Below are 22,545 nucleotides of genomic sequence, written 5' to 3'. Positions count from 1 at the left end.
TGCAGCCTCAGTTTCAGTGGAGACCCCACTCAGTTTTTTGGAGATGCCAGGACCATGGGACAGCCACCAAGGGCAGCAGCTGGTGTGGAATGGAGCTGGCCTGGGTCTGTGAGATGAGCTGTGTGTGCTGTGGACAGCAGAGTCAGAGAAGTGGTGCTACTGAAACCGTGGAGCCCAGAAGATCGTGAGTGAATCCCAGATGTCCAGTCTTGAGCTACTTTGTTGGACTTAGATTTTGCTTAGGTGTGCCCAATTCTTCCCTTTGAAATAAGACAGTATGTGTTTTGGATTTTACAGAAGCTCATAGTTGAGACTTTTAAAAGAGATTATGAACTTTTAAGTGTTTGGATTTTTTAAAGACTGTAAGGCTTTTAAGTTTGCACTGTCTTGTGATATAAATACTAACATCATTATCTTGGGGACAAGAAATGGAAAGGTTATGATTTAATAGTGATGTGTTTGTGTGTCAAGTTGACAAGGGGTCAATTGTGCTGGATAGCTTTAGTGTCAACTTGACACATCTGGGTTGAGGGAGCCTCAGTTGGGAATTTCCTCCATTGGACGGGCCTCCGGCCATGTCTGAGGGACATCTCTTGACTATTGAGTGATATAGGAGGGCCCAGCTCACTGTGGGTGGTGCCACCCCTGGGTAGGTGGGCCTGTGTTGTATAAGAAAGCAGCGGCCAGGGGAGCAAACCAGTAAGCAATGTTCCTCCATGGCCTGTGCTTTAGCTCCTGCCTCCAGGTTCCTGCCCTGAGTTCCTAACCTTGGGCTCCCTGATGAATTGTGAGCCAAATAAACCCTTTCCTCTCCAAGTTGGTATTGGTCAGAGTGTTTTGTCACAGCAATCGAAAGCAGACTAGAACAGGGACCTATAAATTATACAGAAGACTATGCAAGTAAAAGGTTCATCTAAGTCTGGGCTTGATAAAGGATGACAAAGTAAAACAAAAAAATCTCTCTTTGAGCGATCAGGTTAGTGCTAAAGAAAGCAACCTATTTTGGGGGCTGGTGAGATGGCTCAGCGGTTAAGAGCACTGATTGCTCTTGTAGAGGGCCGGGGTTCGATTCCCAGCACACACATGGCTGCTACTAACCATCCTTAACTCCAGTTCCAGGGGAATCCGAAGCCCTCTTCTGACCTCTGGGGCATTACACGACATGGTGCACTCACATACATGCAGGCAGTACACTCACACACATAAAATAAAAAATAAAAATAATAAATAAAATATTTTAAAAACAGAAGGTAACCTATTTCAAGGAAGAATTTAGTGTTCTTCCAGGATTAAAGTCATGCCAATATTGACTTTTTTTTTTTTTTTTGGCCTGACTTTTTAACTTCAGGAAGCTTTACACTGTTGTGCACAGAGCTAGGCTAGGCTAGGCTAGGCTAGACCCTTCCAGGTGGAATTATTCAGCATCTGAATTGCAGCTTTTTATTTCACCTGAAGTAATTCTAGGCTGACCATGTTTAGTTCCCATCATAGACTTCTATTTGCTGATTTTGAAATATTGTTTGAATTCCAAAGGAAGTTTGGGTAAATGGAAAAAGAGGATATTTAGGGCAATAACACAGTTCTTGAGGTTATATGATGGTAGATCAGCAACGTAGGGTCAAATCCTGAGTTTGATCTGAACTTGGGATTTTACGTAAGCTTTTTAAGTTTTCGGAGCTAGTTTGCTCATATAGAGAGGCAATTGTGTCTTCCTCAAAGCTTTGCCCAAGACAGTACATTTATCACCATCGCCTACCCTTGGAAAACAATGCACGCGCACATGGTGGAGGCCAGGGGTTGGCATTATACATCTTCCTTAGTTGCTCCCCACCTTATTTTATGAGCCTGAGTTTCTCATTGAACCTGGAGCTCACCAATTCAGCTTGACTGGTGGTCTTTGAGCTCCAGGGATCCATTTGTCTCTGTTCCACCCCCAGAACTGGGGTTTTACAGGTGGCACTTAGTTTTTGTGTGTGTGTGTGTGTGTGCTGGGGATTTGAACTCCAGTCCTTATGCAGCAAGCACTTTACCAACTGAGCCATCTCCCCAGCACCGAGAAAGGAGACTCCTAATTGTTTCCCTGATACATACACACACACACACACACACACACACACACACACACACACACGACTTTAGCCATTAGCTAAATCAGAGGTTAACATTTACTGAGGGTCAATTTTAACCATTTTCCTTGGCCTGATTCCCCACTCTTTCTAATCCTTGTTTCCAGTAAAAGATTAGATTTCTGGTGAATGAGAATGGTGGCTGGGACTAGACAAATACCTAAGTAAACAACTTGAAGAAATTATTTTTTCCTCATGGTTTCAGGGGTTACAATCCAAGATCAGCTTGCTGCATTGTTTCTGAGCCTATGGTTAGACAGGACATCATGGCAGGAGGGCACGGTGGAGTACAGCTGTTCACTTAAGGGTAGCCAGGAAACAGAGTACGCCTGTGCTAGTAGGCTTCCTCCTCTCCCCACTTCTTTACCATCCATGATTCCAGGCTATTGAAAAGTGCACCCATATTCAGGGGAGGCATTCATTTCTTCATTAACTATCTCTGGAAAAATCCTCACTGGCACGCCCCAAAGTGTGCTTTGCTAAACCCCTAGACATTTCTTAATCTAATTAAGCCAACAGTCAAGATTAGTCATCACTTCAAAGGTTGCCCCAGTGCACAACTATAAAATGACAGCTGACAACCAGTTTTTCTCAGGTTACCTGAGGACCATAAGCCTCTTGGATTTTGGTGTGATCCTTAGAAGCAGCCCTACTGATGACTAAGGTGGATTTTCTCATCAAACTGTTGAGAGGGAGATTTCAGGTGAGGATTAACTTCATTCAAGCATTTAACAGGCTTCAGACTGAGTCATACTGCCTGATGGTGGTAAATTAGAGCAAACTTTTTTTTTTTTCTTTTAAAAACATGGAGAATGAAATTCAGGACTTCCCTTTCCCCTCCCACCACCTCCCGGTAATCCATCCACCTTTCTCACACAGGGGTCTGAACTCAAATGTCCTCATGGGTTCCTTCTGCTACTCCTATGTCCACAGCTAGTTTAAATCCTAACAGTCCTACTGTAGGATCACTGTGTGGTGAAATGGCAAATTGTGCCTGGTATAAATGAGAAGGGTTACCAGTTCCCATTCTGTTAGTACCACATCCAAAGTCTCATTTCTGTCATCCTTGTGTTAATTTATGACCAGCGTTTTAGAAGTTAAAACATGTTTATTGGGAAAGGGAAATGCTATCAGTATACTGTGGCACACAGTGAATTATCTCACTAAAGTTTGCTGAGGCTTTCACCTTGCCTACAACACTAGCAGCTAAGATGAGCAAGCTGGCACAGGTATATTAATCAAATGAATAAACAATCTACTTCTAAGTGAGTTAAAAGCATCAGGCTCTTCACCGTCAAGCATCTTTCTTTGATAATAGGATTGCTGCTTATCTAGATCTATAGCCCCTGTGGAGATTCACTCCTAGAGGGCTGCTGGAGTGTGGCGGGGGTGGGGGGAGGGAACTACTCAAACATTAGGGTTTTTTTTTTTTTTTTTTTTTGGTTTTTTTGAGACAGGGTCTCCCAGTAGCCCCAACTGTCCTGGAACTCACTATGTAGACCAGGCTGGCCTTGAACTCACAGAGATCCGCCTGCCTCTGCCTCCCAAGTGCTGGGATTAAAGGCGTGCACAATCACACATGGCCCAAACATTAGGTTTAAGTGACATTGACAGAGATGTATATTTACGTCAAGTCAAGGTAGAATGTAGTCCAACAGCCACTGTAGTTACATTCTGCGCATCAGAATAAGGCAACTGGTGGGGAAAAAGGAGACATTTGCTGTGGACTGCTGTCTTCTGAGAAATCTCATAGTACCTATAGCATAACTTGGCTTTAAGCAGAACACCAAGAGCCTTGTCATCTGTGTTGACATCAAAGAGATTACTCATTGAATGAGCTCAAGGTTAGGACTTGTTGACACACATTAAATATATCTGTTATCAACTTCTTGACCCTAAATGTGACTCATTTGCTACATTTCACAGGGCTCAGTGATTTTTCCTGTTTTCTGAATAGAGTTTTTGATATAAAGATTAAGATTTATGGGGCTGGAGAGATGGCTCAGCGGTTAAGAACACTGGCTGTTCTTGCAGAACACCTGGGTTTGAATCCCAGCACCCACATAGCAGCTAACAACTGTCTGTAACTTCAGTTCTAGGGGATCCGACAGCCTCTTCTGTCTTCCATGGACATTGCACGACACGAGTACACTTACCTACATGCAGACAATACACACATACACATAGAATAAAAATAATAAAATATTAAAAAAGATTAATACTTAAAAAATTTTAAAATATGTGTACGTGCATGTGAGTGCAGATGCCTGTGGAAACCAGGGGCGTCGGATCCCCCAGGAACTGGAGTTATAGGCAGTTGTGAGCTGCCTGATGTGGTTGCTGGGAATTGAATTTGGGTCCTCTGGGGTCCTCTGGAAGAATAGTACATGTTCTTAACCACTGAGCCATCTCAGCAGCCCAACATTAAAATCTTTATCTGAAGTGGTCTTTTTTTTTCTGAAACAGTCTCATGTATTCTGGGCTGGCCTCCAACTCACTATATAGACAGGAGTGACCTTAAACTTCTGCCTTCGGCTCCAGAATGCTGGGATTTCAAGTGTTGTGTGTGCCACCATGCTGGATTTATAGGGTGCTAGGGATTGAATCCAGTACCTTGCACATGCTAGGCAAGCACTGTATCTACTAAGCTATATCCTGAGCCCCATCTGAAGTGGTCTTCAAAGTATTTTTCATTAGTAGAAACGCAATCTATTTAATTTTTCAGTGTATAGGCCTGATCTTATAGTCCCATTATCACATATCCAAGAAATTTCTGGAGACAAAAAAAGGAAAGATTTTTTTATTGTAAATTGATCTTCCTTTAACTTAAAGGTTAAGCCATGTTCTGTTTACAACAGATGGAAACACCAGAAGCTGAAATCTGGTCCATTTATTATCACCACTTGAAAGCACATTCATTTATACTTCTGCTGAAATCTCGCTGCATCCACCTCCAGCCTCCCTGGACTGAAATGTCTGACATTTGGAATGCAAGGACTCTCAAGAAACAGTGCTGAGGTGTGGGATGGAACATTTCAGAACTCATGAAATCCATTGTGAAATGATAGTAGACACAGAGGGTGCTTAATTATATCCTGAGAAGTTAAAGTTTCTAATTTTATATAGAAGGGGAAATGTGGATTACATAAAGTACAATTAAAAACATCTTAAATAAAAATTCATAGTACAAGTTCTGGAAACTTTGTGATGAGCTACAAAATCTGGGAAAATTATTGTCATGAAATTGTTCCTTTTTACCTCATTTTCTATATAATATTAACTCTTAAGGCTATTTGGTTATATCGCATGAAATTAGTTCTCATGAGTACTGTCAGAGCCTTAAAAGGAGATATTGAAGAAAAAAGAATGAGGAAAAAGAAAAGTTAAAACAGTGAAATTCTGATTAATATTAAATGAAATCAACTTTAAACCTGATAAATCAGCTTTCAAGAAAATCAAGTACTTATTGTCATTTAGCTTTGTATCCAACAACTGCATCAAACTTAACATTGATCCTCTGTTTTAAGAGTGCCAGGAACCGCTCAGGAAAGACCCTATAAGAGAGACATGTAAACATAATTAGGGAAATGATAATATGTACACTTGCAAAATACATTCTTTTAATTTAAGAAGTATGTTGCCGGGTGTGGTGTCACACATGTTTAGTCCTAGCACTCGGGAGGCAGAGGCAGGTGGATCTCTATGAGTTCAAGGCCAGCCTGGTCTGGTCTACAAACAAGTTCCAGGCCAGCTGGGAAAACAGGGGGACCCTTTCTCAAAAAAACCAAAAAAAAAAAAAAAAGGAATCATGTCAGATCCATCACAGACATGTTTAAGAACTTGAACTTGGACTTTATTCTTTCCTATTACAAGAGACTTAACTTTCTTTAGGGTACCAGTATCCTAAATATCTTCTGAAATATATACACATATGTATTTACTTATTTTTAAAATAAATAGCTATTTTTCAAAAGATCTAAGACAGGAGACATACAAGATTAAACAGGTACTGAAGGGTTAAGAGAAAAGAAACACGAAATTGGAAAGGAAGTGAAACGTAGAGCTAATTTTATGCTTTATAATCCAGAATATCCTTTCCATGTTCCACTAAAAGACCAGAGAAGCAGAACTACTAAATGAGAATACAGGCAATGCGCTTGGTTTTGAGCATAATGCTGAACAAATTAATTGACCTTTGAGTTTAAATTTCTCACATGTAAATGGAAAATTTTATGCCACAAGGTTCTTGTGAAATGAACCTTGCTACATATTGTATAAAAGGCCACAAACAGTGACAGACATGCAGTTGATCTCATTTTTCCCCTCCCAACTTATAATTATGACTATCTAGGAGCCTGTCACATTCTAATGGGTCTGAGAGAAAATAAACAGAATATAAGTTAATGTAATGACATACAGAGATCTGCTAGACAGCACTAAAACAGGGTTTGGAAATAGCACCCAAGAGTGCTACCAGCAGCTGTAGCAATAGCAGACAGTGATATAAGGCACTCACTGAGTGCTCGCAGAGTGCTGAGTACTTCTTAGGCAATGTTTCATTTACTCCTTGAGTCCTACTCTTGCCTTTATCTTACAGATGATGAAACCGGGCTTCAAAGGAGTTGGAAAACTCATCACTTTCATGCTGTGAACAAACCACACAAACACAGCTTCACCCAGCTCTAGGGCACACACCTTACTTAGCTTCAGTGTACATAGTGCCCTGAATTGAGCACACACTCTAGAGCACACACTCAAGTCTCAACAATAATAGAAGTCCAGAGATCAGAATTAATTTATTGAATCAGCCAACATGTTTGTGCCTCCTATGTGCCAGCACTCTTCCAAATACAGGGGACACAGCGCTGAAAAAAATGGCAAATTCTTTCAGAGGACTGTATTCTAAAGGGCTGACGTCCGTAATGTGTCACACACTGTGCTAAAAAATACAGATTTCTGAGTCCCAATTCAAATATCTTATATTGAAAATTTTAGAAGCAAGATCGAAGAACCTATTTTAAGTAGATTTTCATGTGATCCTGATCCCCATCAGGTTGGAAAAGTCTGAGTCTAGGCACAGACAAAAAGATTATTTTTTTTTTCTCCTAGCTTGCTTGAGGCACTTCTCAGCTTTTCCTCATTAACAGCCTCCGCACCAGGAAGTTTTCTCAGGTGTCACTAGAAACTTCTTGATACCCCGCTTTCCAAACTGGGCTGTGTACCAGAGTGGCCAGGAGAGCTGGGGGGCAGGTCCCAGACACCAGCACCTTCTAATCTCTGAGAATCCCAGTGTGCCCCAAAGTGGAGTGCTGCTGAGATTTTAATATGCAGCCTCAGGGAAGCTGGTGGAAATGCAAATTATCATCCAAGCTGAGCAGGAGGTTTGGTAGTCCTAACAAACTCCCCCCGACCGATACTGATGCTACTGCTGCTGCACAGACCACACTGCAAACAGTAAGGCCCGAGGTCTCTAAAATTATAAAAGATGATTCAGCGACTCCTATACTTAAGACAATTTTCTATAAAATAAAACCTCCATGAGATCGGTGAATGAAATCTAAAATTTAACTATAGTCTCCTTTTCATCATCCTGTGCTATGGTTCTCCTATTTAAAATGCTTTAAAACTGGCTGGATGTGGTGGCCCTCACCTTTAATCCTAGCACTTTGGAGGCAGGGGCAGGTGGATCTATCCACCTTCACTTACCAGGTAACACTTGACGAAATATACAAATTTCTTTTAAATAATTAATCCTTAAAAATGTGTAAAAATAATTCAGCATCTATATGTGTCTTACCTCAATGATTAACATATGTGGTTTTAAAAAAACTGACAGGACTCCTATATTAAACTTCACCCACCCAAGGCTCAGGGACTATCAAGGAAGAGGAGGCAGAAAGATTTTAAGAGCCAGGGAGGAGGTGCATGACCATATGGAAACAGAGTTCTACAAGCTCCTGGGAACCTGCTCATATGACTCTATGGCAATGGTATCAGCATGCACAAGTCCCATGCAAACTCAGGCAGACAAAAGTCCAGCATAGAACTGGGAAAATGAACAGCAGACCCCAATCTTATGTGAAGAAATAGGCAACTGATTACTACTGATCTTCCTAAAACAAGGGACTCTAGATAGACTGACTAGACCTCAGTGGATGGACTGGTACTGGGGAATGTCTGGGGACACTGACTTGACAAAATGGGCCTTAACAGGGATGACAGAGTATATGGCTGCAGTGGGAGGCTATGGGAGGGTGCCAGTGGGGATGGGGGTATAAAGATAATTAAGATTGTTTGAGGTGTTCTGTATGACATACAAAAAAATTCAATAAAAACAAATTTAAAAATTGAGAGAATATTAATCCCATATAGCTGCATTTTATCAACTGATTTTAAATCCAAGTAGAAGCATAAAAATAGATATTTGATTCTAAAGCTGACAAACATAACCACCACTTACCTTTCAAGTAGTGTCAAAAGCTTTATGGAAGATGGAACAAAAATCATTTTCTGCTCGGTCAGGATGCCATTCATGAGCTTCTCTACCACCTCCTCAGGCTCCAGGGTGGGTCCCAAACTGAAACAGAGGCAATCTTCAGAAACAAGGCACCTCACTGAAATTTAAGTCTGGTGCTAACCAAGTGGAATTACCTTGGGGCCTGTAACATAACTGATCAGCAGCTAACCCATCACAAGCTCTCAGAAACAGTGTTGTTATGCCACCAGTAACAACCGCTTAAATAACACACATGTACACATCACACTAAGACTTCCACACAGGGAATCCCATTAAAATTTTACAACTCAATGAAGGTGAGACAATAATCCCTACTTTAATGAGTATTAGAGAAATAATTAGGACTAAAATATAATTTAGCTGAATTAAGACTGACAAGTTCACTTTAAAACTTTCAATCCCCTTAGGAAAGAACTCAAACACCATCGTATACATTCATTATACACAAAGTCCCTTTATTAGGTAATATCCAAAAGGTCACAGAAATTAAAATATGACAGGTGTGTGCCTGGTTCTAGGTCCTAGCTCTCCATACAGAACTTTTATTATCTAACAGATCTTGATTTACCTTCCAGCCTCATTCTCTAGATCCATGTCACACCTTCTCTGCATAATCACCCAGGCATACACACTACAGGCTAGCAAGTGGTCCCTAACAGTGGCTTTAAATAATCTAGGCGTTATAGTAAGCACACATAGGAGGACTTGCACAAGAATTGGTCTTCAGTTAACATTTTAAAGATTTTTTTTTGAGTAAGAAAAAGAAAACCATACTTTATATGTTTATAATGTGTTTCAAAATACTTAGCCATATCATCAATCCCAGTCACTACCTTAATTCAAATATTCACTAAGAACATAGTCAAGTGACAGAAATCCATTGTGAGACCCCCACCTAGAAAGAACAGCTACATTGCTACATATAATTTATAAACCTTGCAGGTTAGCCTCTCAGTACTTAGCAAGTTTCTTTAAAACTTACTAACTCCATTGGTTTATGGTGACATTAACATAAATGTCTAATTTCTGTCAACAGTGTATTCACTATGAACATTAACTTCTTAAAAGATAGTGTGGGTTGTGGTATAGTAATGACTGTGGTTGCTGGCTGTGCTGGATAGCTTTAGTGTCAACTTGACACACCTGTGTTGAAGGACCCTCAATTGGAGAATTGCCTTCATTAGACTGGCCTGCGGCCATGTCCATGGGGCATCTTGATTGTTGAGTGATGTGGGAGGGCCCAGCCCACTGTGGGTGGTACCACCCCCCGGGAAGGTGGGCCTGTGTTGCATAAGAAAGCAGGCTGAGCCGGGGCCAGGGGAGCAAGTCAGTAAGCAGTGTTCTTCCACGGCCTGTGCTCCAGCTCCTGCCTCCAGGTTCCTGCCCTAATTTCCTACCTTGGGCTCCCTGATGAACTGTGACCTGGGAGATGTATGATAAAATAAACCCTTTCCTCCCCAAGTTGGTATTGGTCAGAGTGTTTGTTTCTCCATTGCTGTGACACACAAACTAAGACACTGGCAGAGTACTATTCAAAGTCAAAAAGATGGGCAGGTGTGGAAAGGCATCAGCTATACATATGTACTCTCAGTATGCTATGGCTTCCCATGTTTTCCTGTACATACTTGTCTCATAATACAACTTATTTCTTCAAATAATTGGTAAAACAAGATGAATACATTTTTGTTTTTATTTGAAAATAAATGAAAAGTCTCTCATATTTGTTAAATATGGCAAAGAAAAGCTTAAAATTGCCTGAACAATTTTTCACCCTATCTTAGTACCTTAATACAAATTTGGCATCAAGGCCACTAGCATTTTATTATATAAAAATATTCTATTTTATTTTATGTGTACAAATGTTTTGTGCACATGTATGCAAGTGCACCCATACATGCAAAGCCTGTGGCAGCCAAAAGAGGGTGTTGGATCCCCTGGAACTAGAGTTATGAATGGTTGTGAGCTGCCATGTGGGAACTGGAAAATGAACCCAGGTTCTCTAGAAGAGCAGCCGATGCTCTTAACCTCTGAGACATCTCTCCAGCCCTGATCTCTAGCATTTTATGAAAAGCTTCACCAAATACATTATAAATCTGTACTTAAGGCACAGAATTAAGAAATCAAAAACTATATGGCCATGCATCAACATTACTGACACCTGTGGATTATTATAAGTAGACTTATATGTGCATATAATTCAAACAAACTTTTGGAGAGGTAGAATAAAATAAATACACTATTTTTTCATGTCTATTTAATGCTATCCAGGGTTAGATGAAAAGGTTAATATTACCAACAGGAAGAGTCAAACTATGTAAAGGACTATTTTCTAAGTAGTTAGAACAATTTTCCAAAACAAAGATAGGCAAGAGCCTATACCAATACAGTTTTCCTGTAGCGTAACTGCCAGTATGAGGAAACAACTAATACAAATATAAATAGGGATACAGGAACAAGCCACCACTACATTATAATTTGGTAACTAAATTTCTCAGCTAATGTAGTTTGAGGAAAGATTGAAGGCATTGAGAAGAGGTAGCTTTCCATGGGAACATCATTTATGTGCCTTATCATTATCATCATGTGTTTAATCCACTGTTACAAAAAGGTAAATCCTTTCCAGGTATGCTGACTTAGAATATACCATAGTAAGACTATTTAGGCACTAATGCCTCATTGCATTTATATATGGATATACACATAACTGGTTATACATACCAAAAACTTTAAACAGAATTTGAAAACACTTTAATCTCATTTCTGAAAAGTTAATAATATACTGTTGAATTTTCTAGAATATCAAAATGCAATAAAAAAAATATTACTAGCTCTTAAGTGGGTTGTGTAAAACCTCAAGCTCACTCTTTCATAAATTTGGAAGGACTGTAATCCAATGATTGTTTAGCAACAATTTACCAAACTGTAAAATATTCTATTAATAGGCATTATAAAGTGATACTAATCTTATTTGAAAACTATGAGTGTCATACCAGGGAATATACAGCTCATGAATAACTTAAAGTATTTCCCATTTTAAATATTTTATTTTTATTTTATGTGTATGAGTGTATTGCCTGCATGTATGTAAGTGCACCCATGTTGTGCAATGCCTGCGGAGGTCAGAAGAGGGAGTTGGAGCCCCTGGAACTGGAATTACAGATGGTTGTTAGCCACTATGTGGGTGTTGGGAACTGAACCTGTGTCTTCTGCAAGAGCAGCCAGTGCTCTTAACCACTGAGCCGTCTCTCCAGCCCTGTATTCCCCCTTTTTTCTTTTTGATCTTTTTGAGACAGGGTCTCTCTGTAGCCCCAACTGGTATGGCACTTGCTATGTAGACCACACTAACCTTGAACACACAGAGATCCACCTGCCTCCACCTCCCAAATGCTGGGATTAAAGGCATGCCCCACCCTGCCTGGCTCGTATTTCCCATTTTAAAAGGCAACACATAACATACAAAACATGCTATACAATATATAGTATACTTTGTACACTAAACAAAGAAGCTATGATATTGATACATGACTGATATATCTAAAATGATGTGCACAATTATGTTTATGTGATCAGCACATTTTTCTATATGATTCCCTTTTATGCTACACTTTCCCTAGAAGCTGAATTCTGAACTTCCTTTTATTATTGGTACAATCAGGTTCTCCTTCCACATTAAATTATCTTTCATCACAAATTAGTTAACTCATGTCATAAAATGTTTCATTTTCATATTTGTCAAATATCTACTGATAGTGAAAGTAAGCATGTGAAAATATTCTATAAATCCCATGGCACACTGGTCCTAGTTTTGTACAGATGATTCTTTCATGCTAATCCTGCTGGGAAAATATTTATCACTATTCAGAAGCCATGCAACACCATCAAGCACGTGTCTTGTATAACCTACAGTAGGACTCTCACAGTTTTATGAACTTCAGGAAGAAAAATCCACCGTTTAGTTGCTGTCTTTGAGCACACATATCTGGATGGGATTCACTCTAAAGTATGACAGCAAGTACACTTAGCTCAAGGCAGACTTGCCCTAAATGTTAACACTTCCATACACCTTCATTGTGGCCTTCAGATGGTTCAAGAATGTCACCTTTGGAGCAATCTGCCCTTATGTTCTGTTGGATATACTGCTGAGTAGCAAGGGTGCTGCCCATTTCATCAAACGATTTATCAGGCCAATCACAGAAATCCTGAGCCTTCATGCCTGGACTGTTCCTCCTCAGTACTGCTGTCCCCTTTGCCATGACCACAGTGTCAGAACAAGATACTGTTTTTTACTTTTAAAATTTATGATGTCTTTGAGGATGTGCATTGTGTATGTGGGTGTCTGTGAAGGCCAGAAGAGGGTGTCGGAGCTCCTTAAGCTTGAGTGAAAGGTGGTTGTGAGCTGTTGGGACCTGAACTCTGGTCCTCTGCTAAGAGCAGCTCTTAACTGCTGAACCATCTCTCCAGCCCAGTTGTTGACTTTTTTTTGAGACAGGGTCTCACTATGTAGTCCTGGCTGGCCTGGAATTTGTTATGTAGACCAGGCTGGCCTTCAACTCACAGAGCTCTGCCTGTCTCTGCCTCCTGAGTGCTGGGACTAAAGTTGTACACCACCATGCCCAGCTTTGTTAACATTTTATTAATCATTTCTAAAAAAGATACATAATTAAATATACTAAATTGCCAATGCCACCAAATTGCTAACATTTTGGAAAGACAGATTTTGAGTATGTGTGACTAGTTAAAAAGTATGGGATAAAGAATGGGATGATGTTGTTTAGAAGTAAACACAGAATAGTTCATTCAGAAAGAAAAAATAGCCAGGTATGGTGGTGCAAGCCTTTGATCCCAGCACCTGGGAAGCACAGGCAGGTGGATCTCTTGTGAGTTCAAGGCCAGCCTGGTCTACAAAGTGAGTTCCAGGCCAGCTGGGGCTACAGGGAGACCCTGTCTCAAAACAAAACAAAACAAAACAAAACAAAACAAAACAAAAACCCGTGAAATAAAATTAGGATGACTGAAAATGCTGAAAATGCAGCACTGAATTTAAGAGTGGGTAAATAATTGTATACATATAGGACAGAACAGCTTGGCAATACTAATGTAACCTTTCATTCTAAGCATAAGTTAGTAGTTTATCAGAATACCATATTCACCATGGGACCCTGAAACAACAGTTTTACATATGAGGTGTTCCAGGAAAGGAAATATTATGATGAAGGTAATGAAGAAACTAAGCAGTTAGCTAATGGTATAAACAGTATGGGTGCCAAGGAGGATGGATCGAATCTGGAAGGATGCTGATGAAAGTATTCATCGAAAGGCCACCCCGTAGCACATTGCTGCCAGCCTCCCATTAACCCAAAGCTCATAAACATGTGAGAACAGCACAGCACACTCAGAGGCCCACACTGTGGCCTTGCTACCCTACCATTCAGAAGTCTGCACTGTGGCTTGGTGACCCTCCATCAGAAAGTGAATGAATGTTGCTTAGAGTACCTGCTCTACCTAGGACTAGAAAACTTCTCAATGAAATGCAATGATCATCAAACATCGTAGTTTTAAAAGGCCAAAAGAAAGGACTTTTAGAAAGGTTTAATTTCTTGGTAGGGTAAAATTGTTCTCACTAAAATGTCAGTGCTTGAAAACATTTTCTTCTAACATTTTAATGTTAATGAGAATTGCAATCATATTAAACAAAGGCTCATAATGAATTTTGTAGAAATTGTACAACACTACTTTGGAACAACGATTATTAGGGCTAGGAAGGAGAATGTGTGTGGGAAAGGAGAAATATTGAGGAGTATTTTCAGTTCAAAAGACTTGAGTTTCATTTAAGTAATGAGTAATTTGATGAGGAAAATAGTTTCAACTCCTTACAACTCAGATTTTTTTTTTTCTTCCTTTTGAGACAGGGTCTCCCTGTAGCCCCAGCTGGCCTAGAACTGGATAAGTAGGCCAGGCTGGCCTTGAACGCACAGAGATTCATCTGCCTCTGCTCCCAACTGCTGGGATTAAAGCAGATTTTTGTTTAGTTGTTTGTCGATCTGAAAACAGGCATAAGACAGCAGCATGGTGGACAATGTTTAACAAGTGGCTCTCCAGAGGACATACATTCCAGTTTGGCAGGACTTGCGGATTTGCATGGGACAGATGCTCCCACCATGGATGATTTTAGCTACCCACATGACAACTGATAAGGACAAACCAGGATCAGCACTCCACCAGCAATGTGATGGTTAAATGGAGAAATATATGTTAGCACTTTACAATCCTACCATACAAGTGCCACTTTCTTATGTAACATATTCTATTTATGGATCAGCAACTATAAACCACAGACAGACAGACAGACAAACACACACACACATACTTATAAATGACTAGAGAAAAACATTGAGCTATATATAAGAGTAAATGTTTTAAAACTTGGCTATCAAAAAATCAGAACACTTAATCTAATACATTTAGATTGTGCCATATCATTTATATCACTAATTGAAATTTATTCCAAGAACAGGGTTTTAACTAAATAAAAACTGTTCACTTAACAACAGGACCTCAAACTATATGAAGGTAAAATTGTCAGAATTGAGAGGGAGCTATAGAGGGTTTCCACAATAGTTGGAGACAGTATTCCCCATTTTCAACAGGGCACAGAACAAAGAGACAGAAGATTGGCAAGAAACAGAGGACTTCAACAACGTAAGTTAACTACAACAACAGAATGGAAATAAACCACTCCTATCATCAGCAGAATACATATTCTTTTCAAGAGCATATTGAAAGCCCTGGGCATGGTGGTGGATGTCTTTAATCTCAGTGCTTGGGATGCAGGGCCAGCCTAGTCTACATAGTGAGGGCAGTACTTGTGAGTTCAGGGCCAGCCTAGTCTATATAGTGAGTTCCAGTCCAGTTGTGGGTACAGGGAGACCCTGTCTCTAAAAGACCAAAAAAAAAAAAAAAAAAGAGAGAGCATATTTAAAAAAAAAAATCTCTTCAGGATAGAATATATATTAGACCACAAAACAAATCTCAATAAATGTAAAAAGACTGAAATTATACAAAATGTTTTCTGACTACACTGGAATGAAATTAGAAATCAGTAATTGTGAACCTAAAAGGTTCACAATTATGGGGAAAGTAAACAGTGTATGCCTAAGTGACCAGTGAAATGAAGAAGAAACTGCAGAAATTTAGAAAATATTTTGAGATGAAAAGAAGACACACAATATCAAAATTCATGAGATGCAGTGCTCAGAGAGAGGAATTCAGGGCTGGAAATGCCTATATGAAAAAACAAAAAAGTATCAAATCAATGATATGAAAGTCCATAAGATGCTACAAAACCAAAATTAAATCAAACCCAAGGCAAAGGCAAATGAAATAGTAAAGAAATAGTAAAGATTTAGTTACAGAAAAGTGGAATAAAGAACAGAAACACACCAGAGAGAATCAGTGAAATCAAAGCTGATTCTTTGAAAAGAGCAACAAAGAGCACAGCTTCTGCTAGAACAAAAGCAAAATAGAAGACACAGAATACAAAACCAGGAAATCAAGGCCATTACTATGACCGCACAGAAACAGAAAAGGCTGTGAGACAGTCCCATGAACAACTGCATGCTAGCAAATTAGAAAGTCCCAGGAATATGCAACTACTAAAACTGACTCAATAAGAAATAGACAAAAGAAGCAGATCTTTAATAAGAAAGTCAACCAGGGTGCTGGAGAAATGGCTCAGCAATTAAGAGCAACGGCTGCTTTTGCAGAGGACTGGGGTTCAGTTCCCAGCATCCATATGGTGGCTAACAACCGTCTGTAACTACAGTTCCAGGGGATCTGTAGTTAGCCTTTTTGGGCATTGCACAACATGGTACACTTACATACATGCAGCAAAACACTCATGCACATAAAATAAAAATAAATAAAACAAAGAAAAAAAGAAAGAAAAATGAAAGAAAGAAGTTCAATCAGTAGTCAAAACTGTTTTGAGACAGGGCCTTCCAATGCAGCCCAGGCTGGCCTGGAACTCCCTAAGTAGCCACAGTAGTTCAAGGCTGGCCTTGAACTAATGATTCTAGCCACCATGCATAGCTTCTATTTAATATTTAAGAACGAATTAATACAAATGCTTCTTGAATTCTTCCAAAAAACAGAAGAGGAAGAAATTCTTGTTTTGAGTCAAGATCTCAATATGTCGCCCAAGCTGACTTTTAACTTGTGATCCTCCTGCCTCAGCTTCCTGAGTGCTGAGATTTGAGGCATAAGCCATCACATGCTGCTACCTGTTGTGCTACCAAAGGCAATGACACCAACCAATCACAGACCAGAACCTCCCAAACTGTAGGCCCAAACAGACCTTTCTCATTATAAAGAAATAAACCTTTTCTCATAGGTTATCTCGTGTATTTTGTTAGAGTTACAGAAAACTCACATATCTTGCAGTTATTATAAGAGTTAGGTCCTTTGGCTGCTCTTCCAAAGGACCCAGGTTCAACTCCCAGCACCCACATGGCAGCTAACAACCATCTGTAACTCAACTCTAGTTCCAGGGGAATCTGACATCCTTTGCTCTGCGGACATTACATGAACATGGTGCACTTACATATATGTAAGTGAAACATACATACAAATAAAATAAAAAATTTAAAAAGTGTAAGAACATGATAAACTGGGTATAGTGGTGCATGTCTGTAATCCCAATGCTTGGGAGGTAGAGGCAGGAGGACTGAGAATTCAAGTCATCCTTAGCTATATAGTAAGTTTGAAGCCAGCCTTGGCTGCATGAGACTATGTCTCGACAAACAAACAAACAAACAAACAAACAAACAAACAAACAAACAAAACAATTAAAGCAGAAACATCAAATTATGGTCAGAGAACCAAACCTGGCCCTCCAGGATTACAGAATAGAGGAACTCATATAAAGTATCTAGTAGGGTTTCTGGTGTTTAGCAGGTCTTCAATGAATGTATTTAAATAAAGCTGTTGATATCCAAGTTTATTTAATAAAAATAATTCTACTGTTTTCAAGAATGTAATCAGAATATCTGATTACATTTCCTTTCCATAAATTGAAACTATCCTGCATTACAACCTACAGGTAAGTCTACTTCTTTGCAGTGTATCACACGTATAAATATATGAAGTGATAAAGTACACCTGTGCGTGTTTTACGAGGGAAGCGCCAACATTAATAGGAAACAATTTATTTCAGACTCAGCCATTTAGAGACTGGTTCAGTTTTCTTCATTGAAAAATCTGGCTCTGTGCACCTTGGTGTGAACTTCAGTTTTGCTGCTTATGGTCAGGTTACTTACATCTCTCTAAGCCTCAGATTACTCATCCTCTCCCTCAAGGTTGAGGTTTAAGAAAAAGACATTGTATTTAGTGTCCAAAATTATGAACGGGTGTTCAGTTAGGACATCTGTTCTTTCTGCTACTTAGAAGTACTAAGTTTTTATATTAAAACCAATTTCATCTTCAGGACATGTGATACTGTCAAGTTAGTCTCGGGCAGGCCCAAACCCTAGGCCTTCAAAGTCAGATTTCTGTCTCTCTGATTAAGCTGGACTACCTGCCAGTCACACTTCTAAAAAGTTCTGTAATGATATTTAGAAACTGTATGAATACAGTTTTTCCAGAAGAGGGCACTCTTGCCTGGTTCACCCTTGTCCTGGGGTAAGGTTTTAAAAAAAACTCATAGGGGCTGGAGAGATGGCTCAACAGTTAAGAACACTGGGTATTCTTGCAGAAGACCTGGGTTCGAATCCCAGCACCCACATGGCAGCTAACAACTGTCCCTATCTCCAGTCCCAGGGGATCCAACAGCCTCTTCTGACCTCTGCGGGCATTGCACGGCGCGGGTGCACTTACCTACATGCAGGCAATATACGAATACACACAAAACAAACAAAAAAAACCTCATAGCTTTGTGATAGGGCATCTTCTTGACCATAGCTATGCCGTGTTAAGTTTAGACTGACTCTAGCCTATGAAATTACCAGGCCATTGGCCCAGGGTATGGGAACACACATCAGCAGAACCCCAACTGTCTTGGGAACAAGTCAGTGTGTTCCACATATGAAATTATCAGGCAGTTGGTCCAGGGTATGGGAACACACATTAGCAGGACCCCAATTGTCTTGGGAACAAGTCAGTGTGTTCTGCAGTGTACCTTCTAACTGCAGATTTATGGCTTCTGTGGGTTATACTTGGCTTGCTTCTGAAAAATAGTAATTGTTGCTTAACAATAGAAATTATTAAGGGGGCTTTGCACCTATAAGCTTTGGAACTTAAACGTTTCACCCCTGGTTATGGTTTCTCTGTAAAAGCTTATCCTAGAGATGGCTCGGGGCTGTACTTTGGTTCCAACACCAGTGTGTAGTCACTGGCCAGCTAGTAAAAGACTTTCATTCAGCAAAACTTTGAGTAGTCTTCTCGGTGATGCATCTCACAACAGCTTAAAAATAGTGTCTGATTTTACTACTGAAAGACAGCCTGGATTTAAAAAAAAAGCAAACAAAAAACTGATGCCAATATTTTATTTTAGCATCAAAATCCTGAAATAATAGAGGAAATTGGCAGACTTTATTTTTGGCAGACCCTCTCTTCAGCTCTACTCAAAACTGACCTGTTTTTTTTTTTTTTCCCCCAAGGTCAAATTGGGTTTTCTAGTTAGTACAGATGAAATTAGAACTGACTCTCTGAACCACATACTCCTATTTTATTTGTTCCTGGGTTGTTTTTGTTTCTGAACAGAGGTCCTGTTCTGTTGCCTAGGCTGGTGTGCTACCGAGAGGTTTAGGCGAGGCTCCTGACTCAGTCTCCGGACAGTTGGGACGACAAGTGCATGCTTGGCCTTGCTCTTACTTTTGTTCTCTAACAAAATTGTGTTCTAACACACACACACACACACATACACACACACACACACACACATACACACACACTCACTCACACACAAACATGCATACATTTTGGTGAGATCTGCTAAAATTAAAAAGTTTCTGCTGGTAGGAATGTAAACTAGCTCAGCCGTGGTAGAAATCAGTCTGATGGCTCCTCAAAAAACTAAAAATAGATCTAGCATAAAACCCAGCTGTACTGCTCCTGTGTATTCACCTGAGGGACTCCAAGGCAATATCTCAGATCCTTGCACATCAATGTTTACTGCAGCACCATTCACAATAGCTAAGTTATGGAGCTGAATGAGGTGTCTAATAACAGAGGAATAAAGAAAATGTGGTATAGACACGATGCATCTTTTTCAGCCATAAAGAAGATGAAGTCAGGTCATTTACTGGAAAATAAATGGAAGTGGAGATAAATAATCATATTAAGTGAATTAAATCAATCTCAGATAGACAAATAGCATGCTTTCTCTCATTTGTGGTTCCTAGAATCTATACAGATATATAAAATCACTTATGTACTTATGAAACTTATGTACATGAAAGGAGAAGTGAGGGGCTGGAGAATGGCTTGGTCAGTAAAGTGCTTGCTGTACAAGCACAAGGATGTGAGTTTGATTCCCAGCATCCAGTAAAATTCAAAAAGCCAGGTTTGACAGCATATGCCTGTAACACTGTGCTGGGGATGAAGAGATGGGAAGGTTTCCTGGCCAGTCATTCTAGGCAATCATTGAGCTCCAGTTTCAATGAGAGAACTTGTATCAAAAAGTAAAGTGAAGACATCTAACTTGGGTCTCTGGCCTCCACAGGTATGCATATCCATGTGCACACACATCTGTAAACATACATGAACACACACACACACACACACACACACACACACACACACACAAAGAAATTAGAAGTGAAACTGTTCAGGGGATAAAGGGACTAATGGAAGGGGAATGAGTGAATGGGGATTATGAGGGGGATATGCTCAAAGTACATCATATGCATACAGTGTCCTGCTCTAATACAGCACCATGTACAATAAATATGCACTTATGAAAAACAAGAGAAAATGTATTTTTGTATTACAGATGGGTTAGGAGGGTTCATGGTTCAATTTATGTTTTTTTTTTTTTTATTGTTTGTTTGTTTTGGTCTTTTTGAGCTGGCCTGGAACTCACTATGTAGACCAGGCTGGCCTTGAACTCACAGAGATCCACTTGCCTCTGCCTCCCCATGCTGGGATTAAAGGCATGCACCACCACACCTGTCCAATTTGTGATTTTTTTTTTTAACTTTACAATGGCTAGGCATTCAGTATGTACTGTATTTCAAATTTTTAATTTTTTAATTGAATGTTTGCAAGTTTCTTACAATATATTTTGATCATATTAAGAGCCTCTCCCTTATCTGCAGCCATCTCATAGCCCTACCCCCAATTCTTACCAGATATCATGTACTCTGTCATATATATTAAGGCTAATCAAGAAATCTGTGTCCCCTAGTGTCCTTCGGTGTGCATCTATCCACTGGAACCGGTTAACCTCTCTAATATATACCCTTAAAGAAAAACAACTCTCCTCCTCCCAGGGCTACACAGGGAGATCCTGTCTCATAGGTTTGAACTTTTATTTATTATATATAAATCTACCTAGAAAGATTTTTGTTAAATGTTAAGAGAGGATTCTATTAGATTAAGGAAAATCTGGAAAGAAACTTTTTGATAGTATTTTCTGTAATGTTTGAATTTAAAGAATGTGCATTATGATTATAAAGACATCCAGGCTAATGCCAAAGAGAATAATAATTAAAAATTACTCTCAGAGCTGATCCTTTGTCATTCCATTTTTTTTTAACCAAGAAAAGATTTGGACTAGAACACATTGTGGAAGATAATCTCTACATTATTCAAGGAAATAATTTTTTACACTGTAGCACCAGAATCACCCAGGAGGCTTTTGAAAAGGGATCCAGGTGCCTGCCTCATCATGACCCCATGTACGTCCTCTGTGGAGTGGGGCACCCTGTATGTGTCCCATGCACTCCAGGTGACATGATACAGATGTGAGTCTGAAATCACTTCTCAGGGTTGAAGAAACAAAGGAAGGATCATGAGTCCACCTGCGTCTTTGTATTTCTGGTCATTCTGTCCCTCCTGTCTTTGTTTTCCCTCCACCTGTTTTCCCTCCACCTGTTTTCCTGCAGTCTACAGAAATTGAAAGTAAGGGGAACTGGGAGCATTGAGTAACAGGTGTTTTGGGGATCAAACTATTTAGGAAAACCCAGAGGATGTTCATAGCAAACACCAGTACTTCTGTCTTAATCTTGGTCTCAACTTACTTGGTACTTGGGTTTTTGATGAAGCCAGTGTTTACAAAGTTAGGGCAGAGGCATGATGTTTTGATTCCTGTTCTTCCTAAGGCAGCCAGTTCATCAGTCAAAGCTCTGTGAAATCCAACAGCGGCAAACTTGCTGGAACTGAAAGAAAAGAGCTTGTAAACGAAATTCAAGAATACTGTGATCCTATAGTTAGGTGTGCTCTGAATGGCAGCCAAGGGACCACCTGCAGGACAGGCCCAGTGCAGACCTATTAGACCAGAAGCTGTTTTGTAAGCTACCCAGGGAAATTCTTAGACACACTAAAGCCTCAGGCACAATGACATAGACCACTTCCTACATCAAAGCATCCCTAACCAGTCAGATTCCAGTGTGTTAAGTGAACCAACAGCAACATCGAAGGAGGGTTTTTGTTGTTTCCAAACAATCCAATGCCACTGTAAGCTGTTATAAAATGGTCTTGGGATTCATTAGAAAATTCTTCTGTATAAACCCTATTCTTCCTTTGAGTATCAACTTAACTTCCTCAAAGAGTCCTTTCCTGACTCCTATTTTTTTTCTTATTATTATATGGTAATCTTCAGTTTTCTGTGATAGAATGCATCACAGATTTTTAAGTAAACACTGACTTGGTGGGGCTGGAGAAGTGGCTTAGTGGTTAAGAGCACTG

At 39.8% G+C, this 22,545-nt stretch overlaps 1 protein-coding gene and 1 pseudogene across 1 annotated transcript in view; both read right to left on the bottom strand.

The window, feature by feature from the left end:
- Positions 1-4,910: 4,910 nt before the first annotated feature.
- Hsd17b11 (hydroxysteroid 17-beta dehydrogenase 11) overlaps positions 4,911-22,545 on the bottom strand; it is a 36,904-nt gene continuing 19,269 nt past the window's right edge. Inside the window, exons 5-7 of the mRNA XM_008851741.3 lie at positions 21,879-22,016; positions 8,587-8,703; positions 4,911-5,680 (exon numbers count right to left, since the gene is read on the bottom strand). Coding sequence (XP_008849963.1) covers positions 5,596-5,680; positions 8,587-8,703; positions 21,879-22,016 — 340 coding nt within the window. The 3' untranslated portion in view covers positions 4,911-5,595. The remainder of the gene's footprint in view (positions 5,681-8,586; positions 8,704-21,878; positions 22,017-22,545) is intronic.
- LOC103748985 lies at positions 12,238-12,993 on the bottom strand (annotated as a pseudogene).

Source organism: Nannospalax galili, unplaced genomic scaffold, assembly GCF_000622305.1.
Source record: "Nannospalax galili isolate Female #2095 unplaced genomic scaffold, S.galili_v1.0 scaffold405, whole genome shotgun sequence".
Taxonomy (NCBI): Eukaryota; Metazoa; Chordata; class Mammalia; order Rodentia; family Spalacidae; genus Nannospalax; species Nannospalax galili.
The sequence above is the reverse complement of the archived record's forward strand: the minus strand, read 5'-3'. Positions and strand labels throughout refer to the sequence as shown.